The 24,903-nt window shown below is 35.1% G+C and overlaps 2 protein-coding genes and 1 long non-coding RNA gene across 3 annotated transcripts; 1 reads left to right on the top strand and 2 right to left on the bottom strand.

Moving 5' to 3' along the window:
* The first annotated feature begins 13,254 nt into the window (after positions 1–13,254).
* LOC113705215 (F-box protein SKIP23-like) lies at positions 13,255–14,792 on the top strand. Its single transcript, XM_027226998.2, has 2 exons — positions 13,255–13,341; positions 13,478–14,792. Exon 2 carries the CDS (start codon positions 13,502–13,504, stop codon positions 14,609–14,611), a length of 1,110 nt encoding a protein of 369 aa, XP_027082799.1. The 5' UTR covers positions 13,255–13,341; positions 13,478–13,501; the 3' UTR covers positions 14,612–14,792.
* A 4,657-nt stretch (positions 14,793–19,449) lies between these two features.
* LOC113706236 (puromycin-sensitive aminopeptidase-like) lies at positions 19,450–22,565 on the bottom strand. The gene is made up of 8 exons (XM_072062942.1): positions 22,539–22,565; positions 22,234–22,382; positions 21,988–22,126; positions 21,743–21,889; positions 21,570–21,651; positions 21,289–21,464; positions 20,027–20,137; positions 19,450–19,950 (listed from the first exon to the last, which is right to left on the bottom strand). The coding sequence occupies exons 1-8, from the start codon at positions 22,563–22,565 to the stop codon at positions 19,936–19,938; spliced, it is 846 nt and encodes a 281-aa protein (XP_071919043.1). The 3' UTR covers positions 19,450–19,935.
* A 422-nt stretch (positions 22,566–22,987) lies between these two features.
* Positions 22,988–24,632, bottom strand: LOC113705227 (uncharacterized). Its single transcript, XR_011820378.1, has 4 exons — positions 24,508–24,632; positions 23,791–24,155; positions 23,627–23,707; positions 22,988–23,454 (listed from the first exon to the last, which is right to left on the bottom strand). It is a non-coding gene; the product is annotated as an uncharacterized lncRNA (long non-coding RNA).
* Between the last annotated feature and the right edge of the window lie 271 nt (positions 24,633–24,903).

The following is a 24,903-nucleotide window of genomic DNA, read 5'->3' as shown; positions in this document are numbered from 1 at the left end:
TCTGAATCTATTGCTCCGAACTGTTTCTTAATTAAATTCGTAAGTTTTACGTAATCCCACATTATTAACTATGATTGAGATGAGAAGACTTTTACAATTATGAAGATGATTGCGGATTCTGGTTGAACCCAAAATATGAATTCATTTTCTCTTTGGTCCTGTAGTACTACTGTTCATGCATGCCAGCAATGATACGTTCCTTGTTCTTTTTCCTACCACTTCTTCTTTTCTTTTCTTTTCTTTTTTTTCCAAAAATCTTTTCCTGTTTTCCTATTCCTTTCTTTTTGGAGTGACCAGTTGTTCTCAAGGACCAGGATGCTTGCAAGTCCTGTTACTTATAAGACCCTCATCCAGTTAGTTCTAGAACAGTTAGAGCAAAAACATGCAAGAATGTTTAACTCGAAAATTTACAACTTTCCAAGATTTTCAGCAAGCGAAACCGCCCCCTCCTTGGAAATGAATGCGTTGCTATAGTGGCTACAAAAAAAAAACATATACTTAATTACCTTATGTGACTCATTTTAATTCAATGAGAAAATATGTTATCTCTAACTTTACTAGACTTGCACAAACAACTGAGAATTATAGGTAAATAGTAATGCACACGAATCAATTTCTTAGTGCAAGATGAACGTTTAATTCAGATACATATTTATTCTTTGACAAATAACAGTGATCTGGTAATTCGCTTATTCGTTATCTCTCTGGGCTGGTGGCCACCACTAAGCCATTTAAGACTTGGTGGGAAACCCTGCTTCCCACCAATTGCCACATTAAATGGTTTTTTAAAAAATCCAGAAATCGCGCATCCGTCTGGTCCGCTGGTGATTCAGTCCCCGTCGATTCCTCTAGACCCAGTTGGATCTCCCCCTTAGATTAGGATATTGTAGTCTATTATAGATAAATTGACGATAAACAAAAAAAAAAATTATCTCTCTTAAACAAGAAACTTGCTGTTTCATTGGAAAATTGGAGCTGGAAAACACTTTTAAGCCTAGTTATAAGTTGCCGTGGATAATTATTCAGCCACAAGGCCCACAACACCACTAAGTTCTTCGCAACGTGGAAGCTTGCAACTCTTCATGCATGGATTCATTCTTAAAAAAAATACAGAATATTTTCCTTGTATATATAGAAATACCAATTTGCGACAAATGAAACTAAAATGAAGAAAAAAATCTCAGCAATCAATCCAAGAGTTCGTTGGCTGTAAACTTGTAAGGATTATATGGCAGGTAAGTAGGTAAGTGGTTCTATTCCAAATCCCAACTATGAAATCCTGTTTGGAGGAATGAAGGCGTGCAAAAAGAAGCACATGGTTGCACGTGAAGATTTCCCCATAAACCACCGCTTTTTATCCAAGCCATGTTACTCTTGGATGGTTTGCTCTTAATCTTGAGGCTTTTTATATTTGACCATACCGTGAAAGACGCCCCTTCTTTATTAATTCCTCCTTTCTTTGTGTCGCGTACTAATTTTTTCTTCTTCGGACTAATTGTCCTTTGACTTTTTTCCTAATCCCTTAGCCGTCCGATGTCTGAACTTTGGGTGGTAGCAGGGCCTGTTTCCATTGGTTTTGGATCAAATTTGTGCGCTGGTAGATCTAATTAATCTTAGTTAGAAAGCATCGCTTAATTAATTAGTCCAACCGACCAAATCAAGAAATCACTGTCACAAGGTAGACTCTCTTCTCATGCTATCACGACTTCTTGCCTTTCTTCTTCTTCTTCTTTTTTTTTTAACATATTATTTTTTTTCCAGCCTTCTAATTTAACGTACATGGGACTCCATCAATCAATGTTGCAGTGGGAACATCGTAGCTTGGTTGAATCATGCTTCTGTTTTATCATCATTTGTTCACCTGATATATATAAAAGAATCTGTCTATCAAGTGCTTAATCGGCATTCGTTAGGAAAGAATTCGTGTGTTAGATTTTGGAAAAGTAAAATTAATTTTTTTAATTAAAAAAAATCATACAAACATGAGGTAAATAAATCGTAAAAAGAATTTTATGAAGATCAGGTATAGATCTCGACTTTTAGTTTTGGAAACAGATTAAAAGCTAATCCGGCCATCCAAGGAAAAACGAGGAGATTTTTTTATCCTGTCCAAAAAAAGGGGAGAATGCACATTTGCTTGAAAGAGTTCCCAAATAACAATTTTACGTCTTTGAGCGCGCATAGAACCTTTAATTCCAAGTGGTTTTGATTGTTCCCAAATGGGCTAATCGATGAACGTTTACAAGCGAGTTTGTACTTTGTATCAGATAGTAGTACGTGATTTCTCAGGAAAGGAACAAGAAAATGATACCGTTACGTGAGCTTAATTAGTGACAAATTTCTCTGGGACTGTTGTTCCTGACCAACGTTATTCGTCATCAACCATCTCTTCCTTGGAATTCTGATCTAACAAACCTAGCTTCTTACGAAGAAGAGGAATTAATTTGCTAAATTGTGGTGCTTTCTTGACTTCGTAAACCGCTACAATGACCGACGACAACGTGCCGGCTGGGGCTGTGTTTTCTCCATGATTTACAAGTTAAAGCCGTGATTGTTGGTGCATATTATAGAATGATAATTTGTTGGCAAAAGACTCTTCTATTACATATTTTCTATTACAATGCATGGATTGGTTGATATAAGTTTTGCAATATTCTGTGTATCTTTTCACTAGATTAATATACACCAATATTTGGTGTAAGTCTTGACTTACACTAATCAAATAAAAAAAAAATTAACCAACTATTACAAGAGGAGGAAAATTTGGAAATGCTTCACTAACGTGATTTGTAGTTCCTATGCAAGTAGGCATGTCAATGCCTCTAGATTTAACCCAGATCCAATATATATATTTAGGTAGGGTTTGGATTTAATTTCTCAAATTCAAACCCTACCTAGACCCAGACCCAGATTTAGACCCACGAGGGTTTGGGTAAGGTCTGATTTTCTAGAATCCATAACCAAATTCAGACTCATACTCGACCTTATCCAAACCCATATATATTTTATTAAATAATATATATACGTAAATTTATAAAATAATCTAATATTTTATGGTTATTGGATTGAATACAGTAAGATTTTATGGCATCAAAATTTGCATTTAGTATTGGTGGTTGGGTGATTGATAAGACTCGCGCCAAATTGCTTCTAAATATGGTTGAAATATTAGTGGCTACTAATGATTGGATAGAATCAAAGAAAAAATGAGTAAGTGTTTATAAATCTTCTTATTCTATTATTTATTTGTTATCGGTTCTTCGTCAAATGACTTTTATCTCATTCACTATTTTAGTATTGGATTACAAGACATCTACTAACATCGAGATTTAAATAAGAAAAAGAGGCACAAAATTACATTTTTTTTAATAAGACTAAATATTTATATACATTATGGTTGTTTTCTTTTTAAAAGTTAATCCTAGTTGTCATTATAATTGGTATAAACTTTTTCAAGAAAAGGAGAAAAGGTAAAGACAAACAAATGAAATATTGGATGTGGATGCCGTTAAATCTTTGAAAATATATAGAAGTAGTCAATAATAATTCTTTCTTTGAGTTCACACTATTGCATTCAACTTTTTAAGTGTTAGTTTTATTAATTGAAAACAAAAATTGGATGGTATTTATTTTATTTATGAACTCTATATATTTTAAATACATTTTTACTTTAGTATGTTTAGAAAATACCCATGGATGTTCATTGGATACCCAGATCCATAAGGATGAGTATAGACTTACTTTTTCAAACTCAAAAGGATCTGAATCTGGATCTAGATCTAACTGAATTAAATGAATCTAGATCTAAATTAAAGGGATTCAATCCAGATCCTATCCATTGGCATGCCTACGTGCAACTCCAAGTTGTGTTAGTTAATCCAATAGCAATGGAGAAGATTGGACCATATATGAATAGTAAGCTAGGCTAAGAAATACTATATAAGTAAATCGATCTTGTGGCGTGGATCTCTGTTCTTATTATTATCATTGTTTCTTTTTGATAAGTTTCTATTTTTGTAGGGGATAATATATATGCTTTCTATGGTTTCCCCCCTTCTTTTTATTTTTAACTCAAAAATCAAAATAAGAAAAAAAAAAAAAAAAAAAAACCTGAACATACACGGGTAGAATGCAGCTTGTGTAGATGCGGATCATGGGGGTCACAAGTGTTCTGCTCGGTTCGACCGATTCCTATAAATTTTATAAGTTTTAGTATAAATTCATGTAATTTGGAGTAAACGTGAATTTGTTAATTTATATATAAACAATCAAACTAGCAATTACCACATTAAAACTGTACAAATATAGTAGTACGAATAAATTTGATTCAGACAAAATTCAACCCGACGCACCGAACAACACACTTGTACTGCTCCACACTCTAACACTTGTGACCTCCATGTCGGTGCAGAAACAGTGAAGGGCCAAAACTTTAACGGAAACCGAGTCTCACTTGTACTGCAACTCCACTCGCTTCGTAGTTCGTACAGACAAAAGGTGGATTCATTCATGTCGTCGTTTGTTTGAGGCAAAACGGGGTCCTCCAGCGCCCATAGATACACTTCACAGAACCCCCTATAAATTCAAAACCTTCTCTTTCACTTCAGCCATGCCCGCCACCCCAACTCCATCCATACGTTGCATAAACCCCAACATTATTTTGAGAGGAAAGATATAGAGGGCTAGAAGCTGTTCGAAGTTTGCATGCATGATGGACGTGTACATTTCTGAAGAGTACGTGGTTCGAAGAAGAATTGAGAAAAAAACAGCAACCAAAGCTTGTAAAATGCCTTCCAATGACGGGGCATCCGAAGCAATAGCTAGCAAGAGGCTTGGGGAGAAGGAGAAAACATTTCGTTCACAGCCTTGTAATCATCTCGACAATATTAATGATGCTATCTCTTCGATTTCTACTGCCAACTCTTCTGAATATGGCAAAAATGTTGTTTTCACCTACCTCTCTGCTTAGCCAATTAATTTCGTATGTACGTAGCCTACATATAGTGACTCGTTTGTGGTACATTGATCCAGATTTTAAACATTAGTTCATTGTTAATCTCTGCTTTTGACAAAAATGAAAAATGTGGCGTTTGATTGATCTTGATGGCGACTTTTTTCATTGTTTACGAAGCATTTCCTTTACACCTTGATTATTTTTTTATGGCTTCTAGCCCCAGTGTCTATATATATATATAGTATGACATATTCCCGTTGGACATGACTTCTGACATGCATTCGTTTAAAGAAGTCATATACAGTAATTGGTTCCAGAAGCCGTGTTCATGCTCTTCTCCGATTGATTAACAAACAACATAAACACCAAATTATTATTAACTAAGATAATGAATGAATTCCTATTTTCTTTTCTTTTTTTTTTTTGAAAAAAAGGGGCTTTTGATGACAAAACAAGTCACTTTAGTGGTACTTGTAGTCAAAATGTTCAGGTTTTTGTGGTATTCATTCTGGGAAGTTAGTTTATTCTTTTTTCTTTCAATCTCTTTGTCATTTTTTGTTTAATTGTTAAAACGAGTTCGCTTAGAATAATACGATTACATCATCGCCTTTCATCCAAGTTACAGAAAACATAGAGCTACGGACCTATGGGCTGGAATAAACAATGTACAGTACCCTTTCAACAAGCCACCATCACCAACCCAAAAGCTTTGCTGAGCGCTACTCCAACTTTTATGCCTACAATCAAATGTTTTCCAAACATCGTTAATATCCGTTTGAGTTAAATTTACCGCTTGTATATGACTTAAGTTCTACCTACAATTTTGTCTCAATTACATATATTGAAGAGCTTTATTCTAGAATTTATTAAAGTATTTGAGAATTTTAAGTATCTAGTCTAACCCGTGCACATCAAAAATTTGTCACTACTTGGCAACCTTTGTTGAGTCTGAAATGGAAGTCTTTTTTGCATATAAAGCCGCTTTTTTTTGGGGGGGGGGGGGGGGTTTCTATGGAGGGCCAAAGGCCCTGTCTATTACACTGAAACTAATCTAGGGGTAGAGAAACACTCCCCCCCCCCCCCCCCCCCCACTCCTTGCTTCTGGGACCGATAGCAGGTCCAACTAAGTTCTTCAAAGACAACCTCTTTGCAAAAATGTGTGCAGAAGAATTTCGTTGCCTCCAAGTGTGGATAACTTTCCATTGCATACAAAGCTACTCGATTTCATGATTTTGACTTGAACAGATAGGCTTGATTGCATATAAATCTATTTTGCTTAATGTCAAAAAAAAAAAAAAAGGAAGCCCAGAGACAGATTTCTAAACCAACTACTCCGACAATAGTTGATCGCCAAGAATTCAATTCCTTGACTTGCATTTTTATACTAAATTTTCTAAAAATTTCATCAACTAGTGCATATGCATCTTTTGAAGTTTGAAACCCCTTGAGTACAAAAGGTGGACCCCCTTGTACTGCAACTCCACTCGCTTCGTAGTTCGCACAGACAAAAGGTGGCTTCATTCATGTCGTTTATTTGAGGCAAAACGTGGTCTTCCAGCGCCCATAGATACACTTCACAGAACCCCTATAAATTCAAAACCTTCTTTTCAGCCATGCCGGTACCCCAACTCCATCCATACGTTGCATAAACCCCAACATTTCCATTGCATTAACACTTTCTTGCCCCACTATTTTGAGAGGAAAGATCTCAAGGGCTAGAAGCTGTTCGAACTTTGCATGCATGATGGACGTGTACATTTCTGAAGAGTACGTGGTTCAAAGAAGAATTGAGAAAAAAACAGCAACCAAAGCTCGTTAAAGGCCTTCGAATGACGGGACATCCGAAGCAACAGCTAGCAAGAGGCTTGGGGAGAAGGAGAAAAAATTTCGTTCACTGCCTTGTAATCATCTCAACAATAATGATGATATCTCTTCGATTTCTACTGCCAACTCTTCTGAATATGGCAATAATGTTGTTTTCACCTACCTTTCTGCTTAGCCAATTAATTTCTTATGTAGCCTACATATAGTGATTCGTTTGTGGTACATTAATCCAGATTTTAACCATTAGTTAATTGTTAACCTCAACGTTTGACAAAAATGAAAAATGTGTTGTTTGATTGATCTTGATGGCAACTTTTTTCATTGTTTACGAAGCATTTCCTTTACAACTTGATTAGTATTTTATGGCTTCTAGCCCTAGTGTCTATATTATATATGGGATAATTTCAAAAACCTCTCTTAAGGTTTCTGACAATTTTACTCAGCTCCCCCGAATTTTAGAAAATTACATTGATCTTCCTTGCTTTTACTATTTAAGTAACACTATAGACCTATTAGGCTAGAATTATACTTAAGTATCCTAAAATACCCTTATGCAATATCATAACATCAAAAGAAAGTCAAAAAAAGGTTTAGTGATCAATTTGACAAAAAAAAAAAAGTAACAAACACTTTTATCAAAATTTGTTATGCTTCCACGATAATTATAAACCCAAACCTCATCAACTGTTTAAGCAAATTCCAATTTAATTCCCAAATTCTATCAATTTTGGTACCACTAAAATCCCAAATTTTACCAAAATTGCACTCTAACTTAATCTCCAAATTCTATCAATTTTGACATCATCAAAATCCCAAACTCTACCTGAATCACTCTATAAATAGACCATAACCACCACCACCAACTAAAATACCCTCAAAAACTTCCCGCCTCAAATTAACACTACATTTTTTCTATTGGCTAATCTTACACCTCAAATTATGAACCCAATACCTATTGCATATCACCTTTTTTGAACAGAAGATCTTGCCAACTACTATTGATGTCTATGTCAAGAGCAATCCCATATTCCAATGGCGTTAGGAACAGAGAAACTGATCTTTGTGACAAACCACCACCAATACTTGTAAATCCAACAAAAATGAAACTAAATGAAGATATTAGATTCTAGTGCGTAATAGACATAATAGCATAACCTAGAGTCATTCCTTTTTCTCTTCCAACCATAGCCCATTAATTTCATTTTTTTTCCTCTCTATCACAACCATCTTCATCATTTCCATCTAATTTGATCATAAAATTTTCATTCGCTCCTTCAATTTGTAATTTTGAAAATGTTGATTCTTTAATATATGCAAATTATAATATGAAAAGAAATAAACAAGAGAGCTGATAGTTAAGTACCACGAAAAGAGAGAAATAGACAAGAAATAAACACATTGGGTATGTTTGCAAGGTGGTGTAGTTGATGGGTGGAAGAAACTGTGGGGTTGTAGGTAAGAAGGAAAAAATCGTAAGAAATAGAAAAAAAAAAGGATAGAAAGAGAAAAGAAACTACTGTTAATTAAAGTAGGGTTAGAAATGATGACAAGTTGTTGCAAGTTTTTATATTTTCTTTTACTTTTGACTTGGTTTTTATATCCCACATATGTGATGAATTATCCATTAAGTAGAGGGTATTGTAGTCATTTTGTTGATTTGAGGGAGGTTTGTGTAATTTTCTAAAATTGGGGGGAGCAAAGTGAAATTGTTAGAAATCTGAAAGGGGGCTTCTGAAATTATCCCTATATATAGAGTACGACATTTTCCCGTTGGACTTGATTTCTGACATGCATTCGTTTAAAGTCATATACAGAAATTAGTTCCAGAAGCCGTGTTCATGCTCTTCTCCGATTGATTAATCAACAACATAAACACCAAATTATTATTAACTAAGATAATGAATGAATTTTTATTTTCTTTTTTCTTTTATTTAAAAAGGGGCTTTTGACGACAAAACAAGTCACTTAAGTGGTACTTGTACTCAAAATGTTCAGGTTTTTGTGGCATTCATTCTGGGAAGTTAGTTGCGCTCTCTGTTTTTTTTTTTTTTCGTTTTCAATTTCTTTTTCATTTTTTGTTGAATTGTTAAAACGAGTTCGTCTAGAAATTTAATATAATACGATCACGTCATCGCCTTTCATCCAAGTTGCAGAAAACATTGAGCTACGGACGGATGGGCTGGAATAAGTATCCCTTCAACAATCCATCATCACCAACCCAAGAGCTTTTCTGAGTGCCTTTTTTTTTTTTTTCCAAGAAACGGTAGGAATTGTATCAAATGATTCAAAGCTATACACTCCCTGAGCAAAGACTCCAAAATGCTATACAAAAGTGTTAGAGCATCGAGGATTGTTTCATTCCTCACCACTATATATGCCCAATGTATATCTGCTAACCTTTTTAACCAAACTATCACCACCCTTATTTGAGCAAAATGAGCATTTTTGAAACAAAGAGTTCAAGTTGTTGATGTCATCAGTCATGGTACCCAATCTGAAGTCTTTAGTTTTCCTAGATTTCAACGGCACCATGAGGTGCTTCAGACGGATTTGCACACAGACTTCTAAGTCTAACCATTGCCTTCCACTTGCCTTGATTAAGGCTAATCTTACTGCTTCAGCTAAGTCCAATGCTTGTATACCTGCACTTCTGTCCCTCAAAGCCCCACGACACCTGAGTGCTGACTCCGACTTTTAAATAATCAAGATACTGTACGCCATGCCTACAATCAAATCTTTTCCAAACATTGTTAATATCCGTTTGAGTTAAATTTACAGCCTGTATATGACTTAAGTTCTACCTACAATTTAGTATAAATTACAAAGATTGAAGAGCTTTATTCAAGAATTTGTTAAAGTATTTGAGAATTTCAATTATCTAGTCTTACTTGTGCGGATCAAAAACTTGTCACTACTTGGCAACTTTGTTGAGTCTGAAATGAAAGTCTTTTTGCATATAAAGCTGCTTTTTTTTTTTTTTTTTTTTTGGATTCTATGGAGGGCCAAAGGCCATGTCTCAAAGACTAACGCTTTGCTAAAAAGTCTGCAGAAGAATTTCCTTGCCTCCAAGTGTGGATAACTTTCCATTGCATATAAAGCTACTCGATTTCATGATTTTGACTTGAAAAGATAGGCTTGATTGCACATGAAGCTATTTGCTCAATGTCTTTTTAGGATAATTTTTAAGAAATAAAAAAATAGGGAAACCCAAAAACACATTTCTGAATATCCCAACAGCACCAGAGGCAGGTCATTTGGGCCTAAATCTCAATTTTAAAGAATTAGTGGCGTTCTTTTAAGAATCGATATATGTAACTCATTCTTGATTCTTGAAGAAGCTAAAAATCAAAATGTTTCTGTAAGCCCATTAATCCAACTTTATTCTGGAGGCATTTTGGGGCCTATAGTGCAAGAGTACTCAAGATTACTTTTTGAATTTAAATAGGGGACTATAAGAAAAATTTGCTATTTCTACCAAAAAGAAAAGGAGAAAAAATTGAAAAATTTGCTAGTAGAATATTAAACTAGGGGCTTTGCTGACAGCCAACAATTCTCACACGGGTAATCTCCTTGTTTCAGAAATTCATACAATTTGGAAAGTGAGTTTTCTCAGGATACAATACAGAAAGTTGAAACCAATTAAAAAACCAAACAAGTAAATCGAATTTTGTCCAACTTATAAAAATTGCAAATCCAAGTTTATCTAATGTAGTTGGTTTGACAATTTTAAAGTTAAAATTCAGCCGAAGACCTGAAAGATAATTTTATTATGTCAAAAACCAATCATTTACAGCTTTGAAGGAGTTGGAAGAACAGAACTAGCTTAGAGAAGAAACTCAATCTTCGTCTCCAATTAATAATTGGAATTGGTAAACTCGACTTAATTGTCTCCACAAACCAAACTCAAAATCCTCATAAGCTATGGTGCAACGCAATCTAATCCTGGTCAATTTGCTATTTTTCTATGTAAACATGGTACTACTTCCAAATCCGATTTGATGAAGTTGCATGAAGAGTTTATGCTTGAAATCAATTTTATGGAGTTGGTGAAGATTGATGCTTGATCAAACACACAATCATTAGTTTGGGGTTAGATTTTTTACTAGGATTTTGGCTAAAGAATGCTCAATGGTCATTTGTTGAGAGTGTTTATATTTTTGCAAGAATGTAGTTACATTGAGGAAGTATATAAATATAATGGCGCAATAAATATGAATATGTGCATTTACATGATAAGTTAGATGTAATTTAGATGTTAGAAAAATTCTTTGATTTAGGGTGCATTTGATAAAACTGAAATCTGAACTTTGAAATCTGAAGTCTGAATCCGTTAAATTGTTGAATTGTTAAGTACTAAATTTGATACATTTAGTGTATATCACATTCAGTGATAAGTGAATAGCTTATCACTTACTTTTGGAGGCAAGTTTTGCCTAGAAAATTCAGTGTCACTTGATTAATTCAGATGTTCTATTTTGGTTATCAAACGCGTTTGAATATATTAAAATCTAAATATATTAAATTTAAGTGCTGAATTACTTTATCAAATAGGGCCTTAGTAAATTTTTTAGTTGCTATTTTAAAATAAACTAATCATATACAGAGAAGAATTGATTTGTCAAAGAAATCAATATATGTTTAGTCACTATTCAAAGCTACATTAATGTTGCAGTAAAATAACTAACCATGCATTGAAATTTGAGTGATACCAATTATTTACTAGTGATTTGCTTTCAGATACTTTCATAAAAAGAAATTACAAAGATTAAAAAAAAATCCAATGATAGACAAGTTAGGGGGGCAAATTAATATAATTGCAGTTAAAAATCTAATACATCTATGGAGTTGACCTATCCGTCCGGCCCCCTCATGTCTGCCTCTCATCTTTTGGTTTGCCATACTCTTCACGGCTGAAATAAATTTATTCTTCTAAGGCTCTCATGTAGAATGTTATTTGTTCGAAGTAAATAGTTGGTTTTATTTTTTGGCTTTCGTAGAGTTTGCGTGCTCATCTGTCATCCATGAGTCGCCTTCCTAACTTGAATTTATCTTACGTCTGCTAACTTTTACTATAGCATTTCTATCATTGTTCCAAGAAGTTAGGAATTAAAAAAAAAAAATGAAAGGATCACTTGCGTCATTTTTTTTTAAATTTCATATGTATATAACCTTAACATAACTTTTGTAATTCAGTCGAACTCAAATTTGGAACTATAACCCCATCAAATCTAATATTGAAAAGTCAGACGTCTCGACTTTTATTGTTGATGCTAGTAGAAAACACAGCAGCAATCTGTTAAGGAGTAAGATTGTTGGAGGTTGTCATTCACCAAAACCAAGAGGAAGTAATGCATGGAAATAAGAGGAGAGGATGGCCTCTGATCTGATCACCGCTGGGGATGCGGAAGAGATTTCATTTGTTGAGTAAGCGACTTCACAAGGGCCATATTCTTGTTTCTTCATCTTCTTCTTCCTTTTTTTTTTTTCTTAGTCTCGCTTTAGTTTCTTTTCCTTTTCCTATTCCTTGACGCCATGAGATTTTTCCAGAAACCCAACAGGAGTATAAACAATAATATGTTTGTTGATGTTGATGTAATTGCAAAGAGATGGTATTGTACTTGTTAAATGAACTTAAAATCTCAAGGGAGTTTTATGTAATTTTGGAAATCACGGAGGAGGTATTTGTTATTATTATGATAAGCCGCGGAGAGGTCAGTGTAATTAAGATTGTTGGCGGTTGTCTCAAAGGAACTATCTAAACGTATAATTCATTAATTCTGCGAAGTCACCAAAGTACGATGTGCCACTACTAACAAGCCCACGATGTGCTGTATTGGGTCATTCATCCCAAAAGTCAAAAGTATTGTCACGCTGTCCCTCCAAGAAAATGTTAAAAAAAAAAAAAAAAAAAGGAGTCCAAATTCTATATATATATTTTTGTCAAATGTCAACAAGTCCAAATTCTATATTGGTTGATTTGGTATTTGCCATATATGTAATACACGGTACTTATTCCAAATCCAATTTTCTTTAGAAGAAACTGCCATATATTATTTTAGATACTTTCAATTCCTTTTTTCATTCTACTGACTTTCAAATGTACTGTGTTTGAATTGATGAATTATCCCAAATAATATTTTACTTGCATCATAAATATATTTTTTAATCTATTTTTTTTTAAATTATTTTTTTATCTTACATACATCACAAAAAAATATTACAATAATCCTTTCAAATATTACTTTATCCAAACACACTATAGTTAGTGTAATTCTGGGTTCAATTTGTCGAGCGGAAACCAATTTTGATTTGGATTTTTTTTTCCATAGATTAGAAACACTCAGGAGTCATCGCCAAATTAGAGCCAAAGCCCAACCTAACGGAACCCACAAACCAACACCATCCAGTTTTGATTTGGATTTGGTTATTCGACTCTTGCTTCCCTATATATAGAGATCCAATGATGCGGCCGGTTCAAGTCAATTTCACAAATCTAAAACGAGTGTCCGACAAAGTTATTCAACTGCGAGCCCAACCTGACTCCTGCACCTGAAACCTAATAGGTCTCACGGCCGCACCTGACTCCTTAAATTTTCCGAACACAAACCTTTTGACTCTTGAACAATTTTGTTAGATCTGTTATTGAGTCTTCAACACATCTGTTATTATTAATTTTTTTTTTTTTTGGTTTTGTTTCAGCGGGCGTATATTATAGAATAAATCATGGGAGATTGGTCGCAGCTTTTACCTGATCTGTTGGCTGTGATAAGCAGGCATCTAAGTCTGATAGAAGATTTTGTAGCCTTCCGTGGCGTTTGCACCTCGTGGCGTATGGCTGCACCGAAGCAAAATTTTGTTAACTTATGGCCTACCGTTCCTCTGCTCATGCTAGCAGAGAAAAAAGACAGCGACGATAGGGAATTTTACAGTCTATCCAGGGGTAAGGTTTGGAATAAATTGTCACTCCCCGAAACCAAGAACAAAAAATGCATGGAGTCACGAGGATGGCTGATCACCGTCGGGAGTGGAGGAGAGATGAATATGTTGCACCCTCTGTCGGGTGTTCAAATTGAGCTCCCTCATCAATCCACCTTCCCTATGTATGATAATCTGAATATACCTAGCTGTTTCGTTTACGTGAAAAGAGCAGCTTTGTCGGTACCACCTTCGGCTTCGGACGGGTTCTCCGGCTTTGTTCTCATGGTGGTCTGTCACGGAGGTGGTGCTCTGGGGTTTTGGAGACCGGGGGACAAGTGCTGGACAAGAGTAGAGATGCAGCGTCCCTGGGGAGCCTTCTCCGATGTCAACTATTACAATGGGAAATTCTATGCTATTACTTATAGTGGCCGTATCATTGTATGTGATGTTTCTGGGCCTGGTTCTATGGAGGCACAGCTCCTTTTTAGCATAGATATAGAATTACTTCTCTATAGAGTCTCCTATCTAGTGGAATTGGCTGGTGAGTTGCTGATAGTTGCGCGGGACGGTGCTTTTGTAGATGAAGATCTGAATTATGGGGCTTCCAATTTTCGAGTCTTCCGACTGGATCTAATCAATTGCCGCTGGAAAGAAGTTACCAGTTTGGGGAACAGTTCCATCTTCGTTGGGTATAATGCAGCTTTTTCGGTTGAATCCGCTGGCTTTCCTGGTATAATCAAGCCTAACTGTATTTATTTCACCGACGATTGCATAGACAGTTACTATGATGTTGAACCAGGAGGTGGCAAGGATATGGGCATCTACGATGTTGAAGACGGCAAAATTGAACGCTTTGATGATATTCGGTCTTTCAGTTTGATGGGCCCACCTGTTTGGGTTGCTCCCTCTTCCTGAAGTACTCGATCGCATGCTGGTTTAATTGCATATTAATAACTAATCACTATTATGTAGTTAGGAATAAGTCATTCGCACTAAATGATCGTATTATTGTAGTTTGGCAATTGTCATAAATCGTCTGATCAATTTGGTTTTTCTAAATTTATATGAAAATGGCGTTCATGTTTTTGCTTTGCTAGATATTAGTTTGGTCCTGTGTTGGGACAGAGTGGTAGTTCACTTGCAAGCATGATTTGTTTAAAGATTTTTCCGGTCTTCTTGGGTTTTGAGTCCTAAAAGGGACTCTTATCCTAGAGTTTCGTTTGTAGTTATCGCAGGTTTGTCCCCATTTTTCTCAATGACTCACTAATCAGACGCTCGTCTATTGATTATGAATGGGTTTCCCATAGCATTTCTACGCTCATAGAGATGGCTCAGATCACAGCGACAATTTAATTAGTGCCAGGGACATCAAGAAGGCTTAGACGTTCAGTTTGTATTATATTGCCATATCGAATTTCTATTTAAGACCGCTTCAACATATTTAAAGACAGCCTAAATTGCACTTGTGGGGTTTATTTAGATACTGTTCCGTAAGCTAGTCCAGATATATATCTGGATATGAGAAATCAGTCAACAAGGACCGGGAAATCAGTTGGAACAAAGATTCTGGATGGAAGAATAAATTTTTAACCTGTAATGCATGCATGTTACCCGGAGGTTCATCCTTTCTGCATAATTATTTGAAGGATCAAGCATAACTTGGGAAAAAAAAAAGAGCTAAATCTTGGATTCTTATTGATGCTGCCCTTCTTGGTAAATTATTATCCACAAAGGTAGCTTATAGAAACATTCACTGTTTAATGAGTCGTTGTGGAACTTCTGCTTTGTGAATTGTGAGCCATCTGTTTTACAACGGGTGTAGATCATTCATTGTGTAAAGACAACATATAAAGTCAGTAAAAAGGAAAGGGTGCTTATATACCCTGAAAGCAATCTCGATTCTTTAGAGCTAGAGGACTTACTCACATCACCCTTTTTTTCTGTGACCATTTGTTTTTCTCAACTTGGCTGTCCCTTTTAACGGAATCTGAGTGTTAAGTGGTCGATATACACACAAGACTTGGAAAAGAATGATCGGGAAATGGTCGAAGTTCTAATCAAGTCTATAGGAAGGAAAAAGGGGAGGTCATCAAGTGTAGCTCGGGAGGATCAGCTGTTTAGAGCAGGACGAGCTTGGTGAAACAATTTTGAAGCCAAAATCTTAACTTTTTGAGATTTACCATGTCAGAATCTTGTTGCCAAGTGGCTGTTCCTAGCTTTTGAGTTATGGTTGGAGGAGATGCTAGATCCATCCAAGTACATGCAAAAGCTTCAGTGTTAATACATTCTGTATAGGTCAATATTAGATCGAGACTAGTTTTTTGGCTCACACTGTGCGTAAGCTCATTTGGATTGGAGCTCAGTTTGTGTGGTTTCATCAAAACGTAAGGTTCATGGTCAAGCAAAATTGATAGCTTTTGAAATTGGATGAGATATAAGGGATTTTGAAATTGGATGAGACACTGATGGAGTACTTCTGATTACTTGATAGAAGTATATGAATTTGCAAGTACTTGGGCAAGCAATATCCCAAAAGTGGGCTGTGCATTAGATAAACAAGGACGATACTGTTCCTAAGGATCTTGTGAGGATGCTGCCTTCAGTCTTTTTTGCTTCATTCTCTAGTTCTGTGACTAAGCTTCTTTTTGTTGTTGGTCTGGGGTCATTCTGGTTGTGTTCTTTGGCTAGTATATCCACCACATTTTCTGATACTGATGATTCTACTGGTGTTGAGCTTGAAACTCCAGTGGCCATTGAAGGGCTGGGTAATGCTATTGTCTCTTTGGGAGCAAAAGTACAGGCTACCACAGAGTATTTGGGCAAGCTAGTTTATCTTCCATATATAAGATAGAAGAAGGATTTCAAGTGTACATAGAAGGTATCACTTTCCATATTTTGATTTATTTCTTCAATGGTCAGATTCTGATCCTGTTTTTGATGGTATGTGAAGTTATTATGTACTTCAAAAGTTTGTAGATAAGTCGGCGAGGGGAAGTTTGCTCACCTAATTCTCCATATTGGGACTTATTCAGCTGTTTTCCCAAGAATCACATTGTGAAACATGTCTGTGATGACATGTCCGTGATGATGTAGTAGGATGATGAGTCCGGTGCGGCCAAGTAATTCGATGTCACACTTCAGCCTAGACGTAATTGGAAGATTTTTTGTCATTTTGTTTGTACAGGATTTGTGATTAACACTCTGCTATATATAACTGATAAATATCAGCTCATGCTAGAAGATGAACATACAATCAAACCAGAAATAAATATGTATACTAAAAAACCAATGATCGAGCTTGAAGTATAGGACCAATCAAAAGTTGCAATATTCTATGCTGCAAAAGTAGATCTGGCAGCATATATGGCAGCAACATTGGCTTAAAACACAAGAAAAGTGGGGGAAGAATATAGTATTCTCAAATAATAGTTCATAACCCAAGAGCAAAGATAATCCATACAAATTGGAGAATGTTGAGTAGCCAAGTTATGTCAAGAAGTGTAAGCTTTAAAGTTCAAGAAGATTAATTAGGCAAGACCCAGTAATGTCCCTTGCCTCATTTCTGCTTTAGGATTTAACATGGGAATATAAATCCATTGCTTCGGGAATATTCTCGCCCAAGAATAGGTCAACTTGGTTGTATGTGATGTTCACATCATGTTCAAGCCGATCTCCAAATAGATGATGTCTACCACCAGTGATGCAGAAAAATAGAACACAACCTTAATCAACTATATTCTTGGATGTCAAACATGAAGAAGTTGTTCAGGTGCTTGCATCTGGAGCTTCCACAACCTGTAACAATATATTGATGACATCAGTAAATGCATAGATGATATACTTGAAGCAATAAAATTTCGGATTATTATCACTTTACCCCCTTAACGTTTTGTGCTACTATCAATTTTCCCTGAACGTTATCTTTTAGTCACTTTACCCTCAAAAAACTAATGGTCAAACTTAACGGAGTTTGTTAATTAAAGTGAAAAGACATGTTTAACCCTTAAAATTATTATCACTTTACCCCCCATAAAATATAGTCTCATTATCAATTTATTATCTAGAGTTATTTTTTAGACAATTTATCACACCATTAAATCAACTTAGTAAGTTAAAAAATTTTAGAAGAAAATACCCTCCTCTTTGCATAATAAAAATAATAAAAAATTTAGAGTGATTCTTCTCCTTTTTAGTATTAAAAAAAGTCAAAGTGTTAATTTCTTTCTTCTTGATAATTTTATTAATATTGAAAAAAAAAATAGAAAGATGGAGAGGGGGAGGGGGAGAGGGAGAGAGAGAGCTCAATTTTTTTAAAAAAAATTACAAATAAAAAAGAATTAAATACTTTTATTATTTTAAAATTATTTCACTTTTTTGTTTACCACCAAATTCCAATCCTAATCTCGACAACCTTAAAGTAATACGATAATATTAGACTTTTCTTTATTTTCTTTTTTTTTTTTTTGCAAAATCTAATTTTTTGTCTCCTTCTTTCCTATCTTTTTTTTTTATTTTTCTAGTATTAATAAATGTGAAAAAGAGAAATTTGAGAAACCTCTTTTATTTTTATTTTTTCGATCTCTTAAAGTGAAAAAAGGAAGCATAACCATTTCAACTTTTTATTTTTAATTATATATATAAAAAGGATAAATATATTTAAAAAATTTTTACCATACTTATTAGATTAACAATGAGGTAAAATATCTAGAAAATAATGTTAGGAACTAAAGTTATTGTATCACTATAATCTAAACGAATAAAGTGATAATAAGAATATAATAATGCTATAAAATAAAAAGGTATTTTTGTCCAAAATTTTTTAACATGTTGAGTTGAATTACTTATGAGGGTAAAGTGACTAAAAGATAACGTTAATTAGGGGATAAACTGATAGTGGTGATATAGTTTAAGGAGGTAAAGTAATAATAACCCTAAAATTTCAGAATAGCCATATTGGTTCACAGTGACAGACTAGTTCTGAATCACTTGCACAAAAGAAAACCCTCAAGAACCAACATAACATGTAGTTCAACAGAGCCTCAATCCACAAATAGTTCTGAATAAGAAGATTAGCGGTTAATGTAATTGGTGGATGGTATGGATGCATGCAAATTTATATCATAATAGTTAAGGAATGACTAATTCTGTAGCATGCCGACCCAAGGAAGCTATAACCCCGGTGAGACATTTGCTAACACCCATGCCTGTGAGCTTTACACATAAAGATCTATCCTTGATTATCATAACAGTTAGGGACTTCAGATCTCCATGAATGATTCCTAATTCATGTATGTATAAGTTCAAAAACCGCATCCCTGTCCTCCAGGTTATCCAGGCTATTTTAAAAGAAAAAGGAAGAAGAAGCAAAAATGTATGAGAATAAAGAAAAATCCAAATTAAAGCTCCGAAAGTTGGCAGCAAGGAAAGATACACACGAAAGTGCATCGACATGTTATGTACTCCGTAACACCAAAGGAGGTCTAGTCAAAAAATTAAAAGAGGCTTAGCCCTTTTGTGCCTTGCATTGGTGAAACATTACAGGTGTGTTTTAAATATTTAATTAGTTGCTTTGGGATGCTTGTGTAGTATGTTCTTAATTAACTGTAAAGACCAGTATATACATACATGAGATGTTGGATGTAGCTAATGACGTTCCAAGTTTGAAAGGCTATGTTGTTTTTGGACGTAACGTCCAATACCATTTCATTTCATTGCTTTGTCTAGAAACATAGCAACGTGCGATTACATATCATTTTTTTTTTTTTTTTTTTTTGTTGAAAAGTTGCACTTGCCAGTTGGCATGGTTTCTAGTTTTGCATAACATTTGTATGCAAGAGAAGCATAATCTAGGAAACCGGCTGCAACCGCAATGACTCCTAACCTAACCGGGAAAAAGAAGTTGTTGTCGTTGGTGGTGGTGGTGGTGGTGGTGGTGTGTGTGTGTGTGTGTGTGTGGATCGGGGTTGCAGAAAAAGGCATATTGACAAGCAAACACAAAAGTCAACAACGGTCAACAGCATCAGAAAACTCCATTAATCAATTATCTGCCTTCGTCCTAGGCTTTAACTTTTAAGAGACGGCGCATGTGAATGCGTGATGTTCCTGTATCGCCCTTTAGTTGACCGGTCCGCCGTGGTGAAAATTGCATCTCTGGGCCCGGTCAAATAGGCACTCAATTTCTCCCAAGAATTTGTAGCCTGATCCATCTTTTGCATGGAAGTTGACACGGAATCCTCCAATTAATCAATATATACCTGCAGAACATATCAAGACTGAGCACTAAAATGATGGAAATCTACCAAGTGAAATTAGACATAAAGTGTAACGAACCTTGTTTGAATTGCGCAGGTCAAAGGCAGGATGTTCTAGAAGCTTATTGACATTTGCAGCATTCCCAGGAATATCTGATGCGGCTTGAAGTGCAAACCACTTGTTTACAACCTGGAGAAAAATAGATAACAAAAAACTCTAAAAGAACCTGAAAAGTTTTTTATCTGCCTATTCTATTCTTCTTAGAGAGTAGTAATACTCAAACTTAATTAATCACTTAGCAATTGTCGAGTTATTAAACAACAAAGATACAAGATCAATTTTGGACAATGCCAAGTTTCGCCTATCAAAACCTTTCCTCAGAGTTAAGAGTCAGCTGTGCAATATCAATTCTCCAGTTGACTAGGATACCAGGTTATTACTCGTTAACTAAATTCTTATTTGGTTAAGTACACTTTGGCCCCCCGAACATTGGGTTAGTCAAAGTCAGAAATCTTAACTCCTTATTGCCCTTTTATTTATAACATTTTCCATTTTATTGCTAGAAGATAACATTTTTCTCTATAGTACATACTATACAAAAATATCAAATTGATAAAAGCCAAAAAAGTTTACATTTAGTTTATTATCCTTGAAATTTATCCTATAAAATCAATGTTCATTTTCATGTATAGTTTGTTCAATTTATTAGACTTCAAGTCAAACAACAGGGATAAATAACACAGCACTAACAATAGATAGATATAGCAAAATTTCGAAAACGTAAAGCAATAGTAAGCTTGTTGTTTTAGACAACAGATTTTTATTATTTTAGTTTATATAAACTGTCAGAATAACATTATTGTCATTTTTTTGTTTGTCAAATTAATCAATGATTAAACACTGAACCAAAATTGTTAAAAAGGGATGATATGCCTTACTTTTAAACTCATGGAAGGAAAATATGGAGTAAATCAAGTTTCACTTTTGGTATAAGTAAACTACAAATAATTTCAGCAACAAAAAGGTAATGTTGTCGTAGCACCAGATTTCCATGGTTGACCAATCGTCATGGGCCGTAAATTTATATTTTTACGGTTAAGTGTGGTAAAGTGTGACTGCCCCAAAAGATCAAGGGCTAAAGTGATTAACACATTGCTATTTCTTCTTTTAATAATTCATCCAAATTAGTGTTCATACTTACTATTTCCAAACCACAATAATATACAAAGTATAGACAGCATAATTCAAAATTTGAAACCAACAAGATTCTTAGTTGGAGACATGAAGAAATTCCTACAGAAATCAGAAAACCTATTCAAGAAGAAACCGTGGAGGCATACCAAAAAGTCATGCTGCCCTTTTTTGTAGAAACCAGGCAAAACTTGATCTCGAATTTCACCTGGCTTCTGTTCAATGGCAACAAAAGCTGCAAACTGCTCTGTAATATTGGTAGCAAGCCTATATTCATTCAGTGCAAGCTCAGAAACTTCTGGATCTTCGAGAGACCCAAGATATGCTGTCAGGAAAGAAATAAATGAGATTAGCTGAACAACGTTCTAGAAACAATACAATTCAGACAAAACATAGGAAACTAAAAGAAATAAAAGGTTAACTAACATACCAAGGGCAATATTTTTGAGGGCATGCCTACCCATTCTGGGATGATTAAACTCATATAGTTCTGAGCTGTGGTTGTGGTTCACCTAAAAAAGCACCCAAGCCAAACGAGAAATGAATCAAAAACCACAATGGAAAAAAGACTTAATACTTTTCAACTAGCTTGGGAATCCATACTGTGTTGAGGAACTCTTCTTTCAATGCAGAAGCAAGCTCCATTCTGATGAAATTTCGGACAGCATGAACAGCATCCGGGTCAGCAACTTCCATCATGTCCATAATCTCTCCTTCCCCAGGCAGAGTTATTGCCTTTGAGATAAACTCCTGAGTGTTATGGGCATTAAAAGTTAAACAATCAAATCCAGTCATAGTTATTATTCCTACAAATGAAAGGAATTTTGTGATGCACACAAACACCATACCTTGTCCAGGCTTGAATCACAGAGTATGCTTCTGAGTCCTTGTACAAATTGTGGGTTTAGAACCAAGGGCTTGTTTTCCAGGAAATCACCCACCAGGCTAAGCATAAGCTTCCTAGCCAAGATCTGCCCAGCTTCCCAACTAATGTACATAAACATAATATCGTTTAGAGATGTTTCCTAATTCTTTGCTTAATTGGCTAATAGACTGGATTGCGGTAAATGCTCATGAGTTTCATGTCTACATACTGGTTGAACTCATCAGAATCATGAGCAAGGAGGAAGAATAGATCACTATCAGATAGATCAGTGTGAAGCCACACAGGAGCGCTAAAACCTCGTAATAAGGATGGAATTGGCCGCTCAGATATATCATTGAAAACAAATTCTTCTTCTTTCTGCTCAATGGGAACAAAAACTGTACATCATGAATACCTTTTATTTCAACAATCTTGAAATGCATAAAACGCTAAAATTAGTTATGTCTAGGTAATAGGCAGTGCTCTCCAGCCCTACATTCATAAATTAAATGCAGCCAAGAGCATAAGTATGACAGTGGCATTCCTGAATCGAGATGACATTAATTCAGCAATGAGCTGAAAAGTGAGTTTTTACATCCCTATACTCACATTAATCTCATAAAATAAAAGCAATCACTCAACCAATCTTATACAAATGCTTCATCTTCCACTCTTCCTTACACAAGTTCTTTATGCAAGGTAGGCTTACGTATTACTCTTCACAAAATATGTTTCTGGTATAAACAGCACACATCTCTACTACTGGAATAATTATGATTTTATATGGCAGTATTCAATTTGGTTCATAGAAAGGGATGAACGGTAATTCACAGTTCATGAAAGTGGCCTATTTAATAGTGTGCTTCAAGAAAATCAAGCACGGTCATTTCCATGAAAGGATTGCAAAATGAACTAAAGCCAAGACAAGTAATGTCCAGCAGAGAGAGGAGCGAAAGAGTGAGAAAGACAGGGAGCGAGAGACAGAGGGAGAGAGATATATATACCTTCTCATACACCTGCAAAATGAACAGATGAAAAATCAGTCGCAGAAGTTCACACACTGCCAAGAAGAGAAATCAAACGATGCAAATGCTATGCCTTACCATTACTGCAAGTTGAAAATCAGCCATCATATCCACCATACCAGGAGATGTGTTAGCCAAAACATTGTATATTCAGGTCAGAGGCAAGTTTCAACATTCAAATTGCCAAGACATATATGAAACTATTACTATTATTCACTAATTCAATGAAACATGAGCTTGCCTGTATAAAAGTTGTCCATCTGTCATGGAGGAAAAAAGAAATCTGAGCAAATATAGAAGAAACTATAGAAGCAAAAGCCTTGAACAAACTCTATACGTGCAAGTGACTATCAGAAGAAAGAGGAGAATCATAAGACCTTGATATAAGAGTGAGGTCGAACAGGGTGAGCCATGGGACCAGCATCCTAGTTGATTATGACAAAGAATAATTAGTCACAACAAGCTGAACCATGATTTATTTGGAATAACATGATTTTTTCCTATCCAATATTGATGGTTCATGATGAACTAAGCCCAAGTTTTAGATAATTAATATTTGCTACTGGAGTCATACGCAACAAAGACAGCTTTATAAACCTGAGGATATTGATAAATTCTAAGCTTCAAAACATCGGCTATTCTCTTCACAGTACTGCTGCCCACATCAGATGAAAATTCCTGTCCGTTGGCATCCATGTTCAGGAGTTAAGCCAAAATTGAATGTTTATAATAACCACAGCCTCTACAGAAAAAATGTATACCGGATCACGGAAGACAGTGAGCCCTTCTTTCAAACTAAGCTGGGCAAAAACTGAAGCAGGCTCCTTAGAAACGAAAAAAACTAAAAAAATAACGACTAGATTCATAACTATTTATAAAATAAAAAAAATGTAAGAGATTTAGTTCTCCTTTGCCCAACGTTGATGGGCAACAAGATCCCCTTTACTTTTAAACTTGTTATCACATATATCGCAAGTGAACTTCAAGTGAGCATGAACAGAATTATTGTGCTTCAACAGTGCATCACGAGTCGCAAATGAGCATTCACACTGGGAATGGTAACACCACCACTGAATTCCGGGTGGCGGAGCTCGGGGTTCTTGTTCTTTTTTTGGCATATTTAAACCTAAAAAAGAAACGTATGAGAACGACAGGTTACAAATTAAAAAAATAAAATCAAAATAACAGCAAAAGAAAAGGAAAAATAATCCGAAGCTGCATGTTTTGTCATCACAACTATCACCAAAAAAAAAAAACACTGAGTTCTAAGCAGCGATAGAACTTTTGTTTCCAAGTTTTAAGTTGAAATATTTGTTCAAACTGATCATCTCACATATCTTCATCGTTTCTGAAAAATTTTTCTTCAACAAAACAACTGCAGCTAAATTCAACACTTCGAATGAAGCGAAAAGCGAAAAATCTACTACAATACAAAGTAAAAATCCAGAAATAACTAATTAAAAGGAAGCGACAATCACCATAGCTTAGGTACTTCTCCACTTATTCTGCACTTGCTGGTTCTATATTTCCTCCGTCTGGATGCTTCTCAGGAGAAAAATGTGTGGGTGAATGTTTACTGTGAATCTCTCCCGTATCCCTCAAGTCTACCTTGTATATAAAAAGAAAGAAAGGTTACTGTAGCAACTTCTCTTTTTAGTTTTTACCATGTGTATGGTTACTTCTTTTGACAAGTGGCAGTTTCTTTTTTTAGTTGAATTTTTGCTCCACAACCCTTATTTCTTTTTTTAGTTGAATTTTTGCTCCACAACCCTTATTTTTTTTTTAATATTTTGAAGTGTATAGTTCAAAAACTTTGAAAAATTTTTTAAGATTACTGTAGTTAAAGTTTTTAAAAAACCTGTAGTAGACAAACT

Source organism: Coffea arabica, chromosome 8c (assembly GCF_036785885.1).
Source record: "Coffea arabica cultivar ET-39 chromosome 8c, Coffea Arabica ET-39 HiFi, whole genome shotgun sequence".
Lineage (NCBI taxonomy): Eukaryota > Viridiplantae > Streptophyta > Magnoliopsida > Gentianales > Rubiaceae > Coffea > Coffea arabica.
This window is presented reverse-complemented; position numbering and strand designations above follow the sequence as displayed.

Coding starts and splice junctions, on each gene's coding strand:
- LOC113705215 (XM_027226998.2), top strand. CDS start 13,502: ATGGGAGATTGGTCGCAGCTTTTACCTGATCTGTTGGCTGTGATAAGC.
- LOC113706236 (XM_072062942.1), bottom strand. CDS start 22,565: ATGTCATCTCGATTCAGGAATGCCACT. Junction 21,890..21,987: donor GTGATTCAAGCCTGGACAAG/GTATGGTGTTTG, acceptor CATAACACTCAG/GAGTTTATCTCAAAGGCAAT. Junction 21,652..21,742: donor AAGAAGAGTTCCTCAACACA/GTATGGATTCCC, acceptor GTGCTTTTTTAG/GTGAACCACAACCACAGCTC.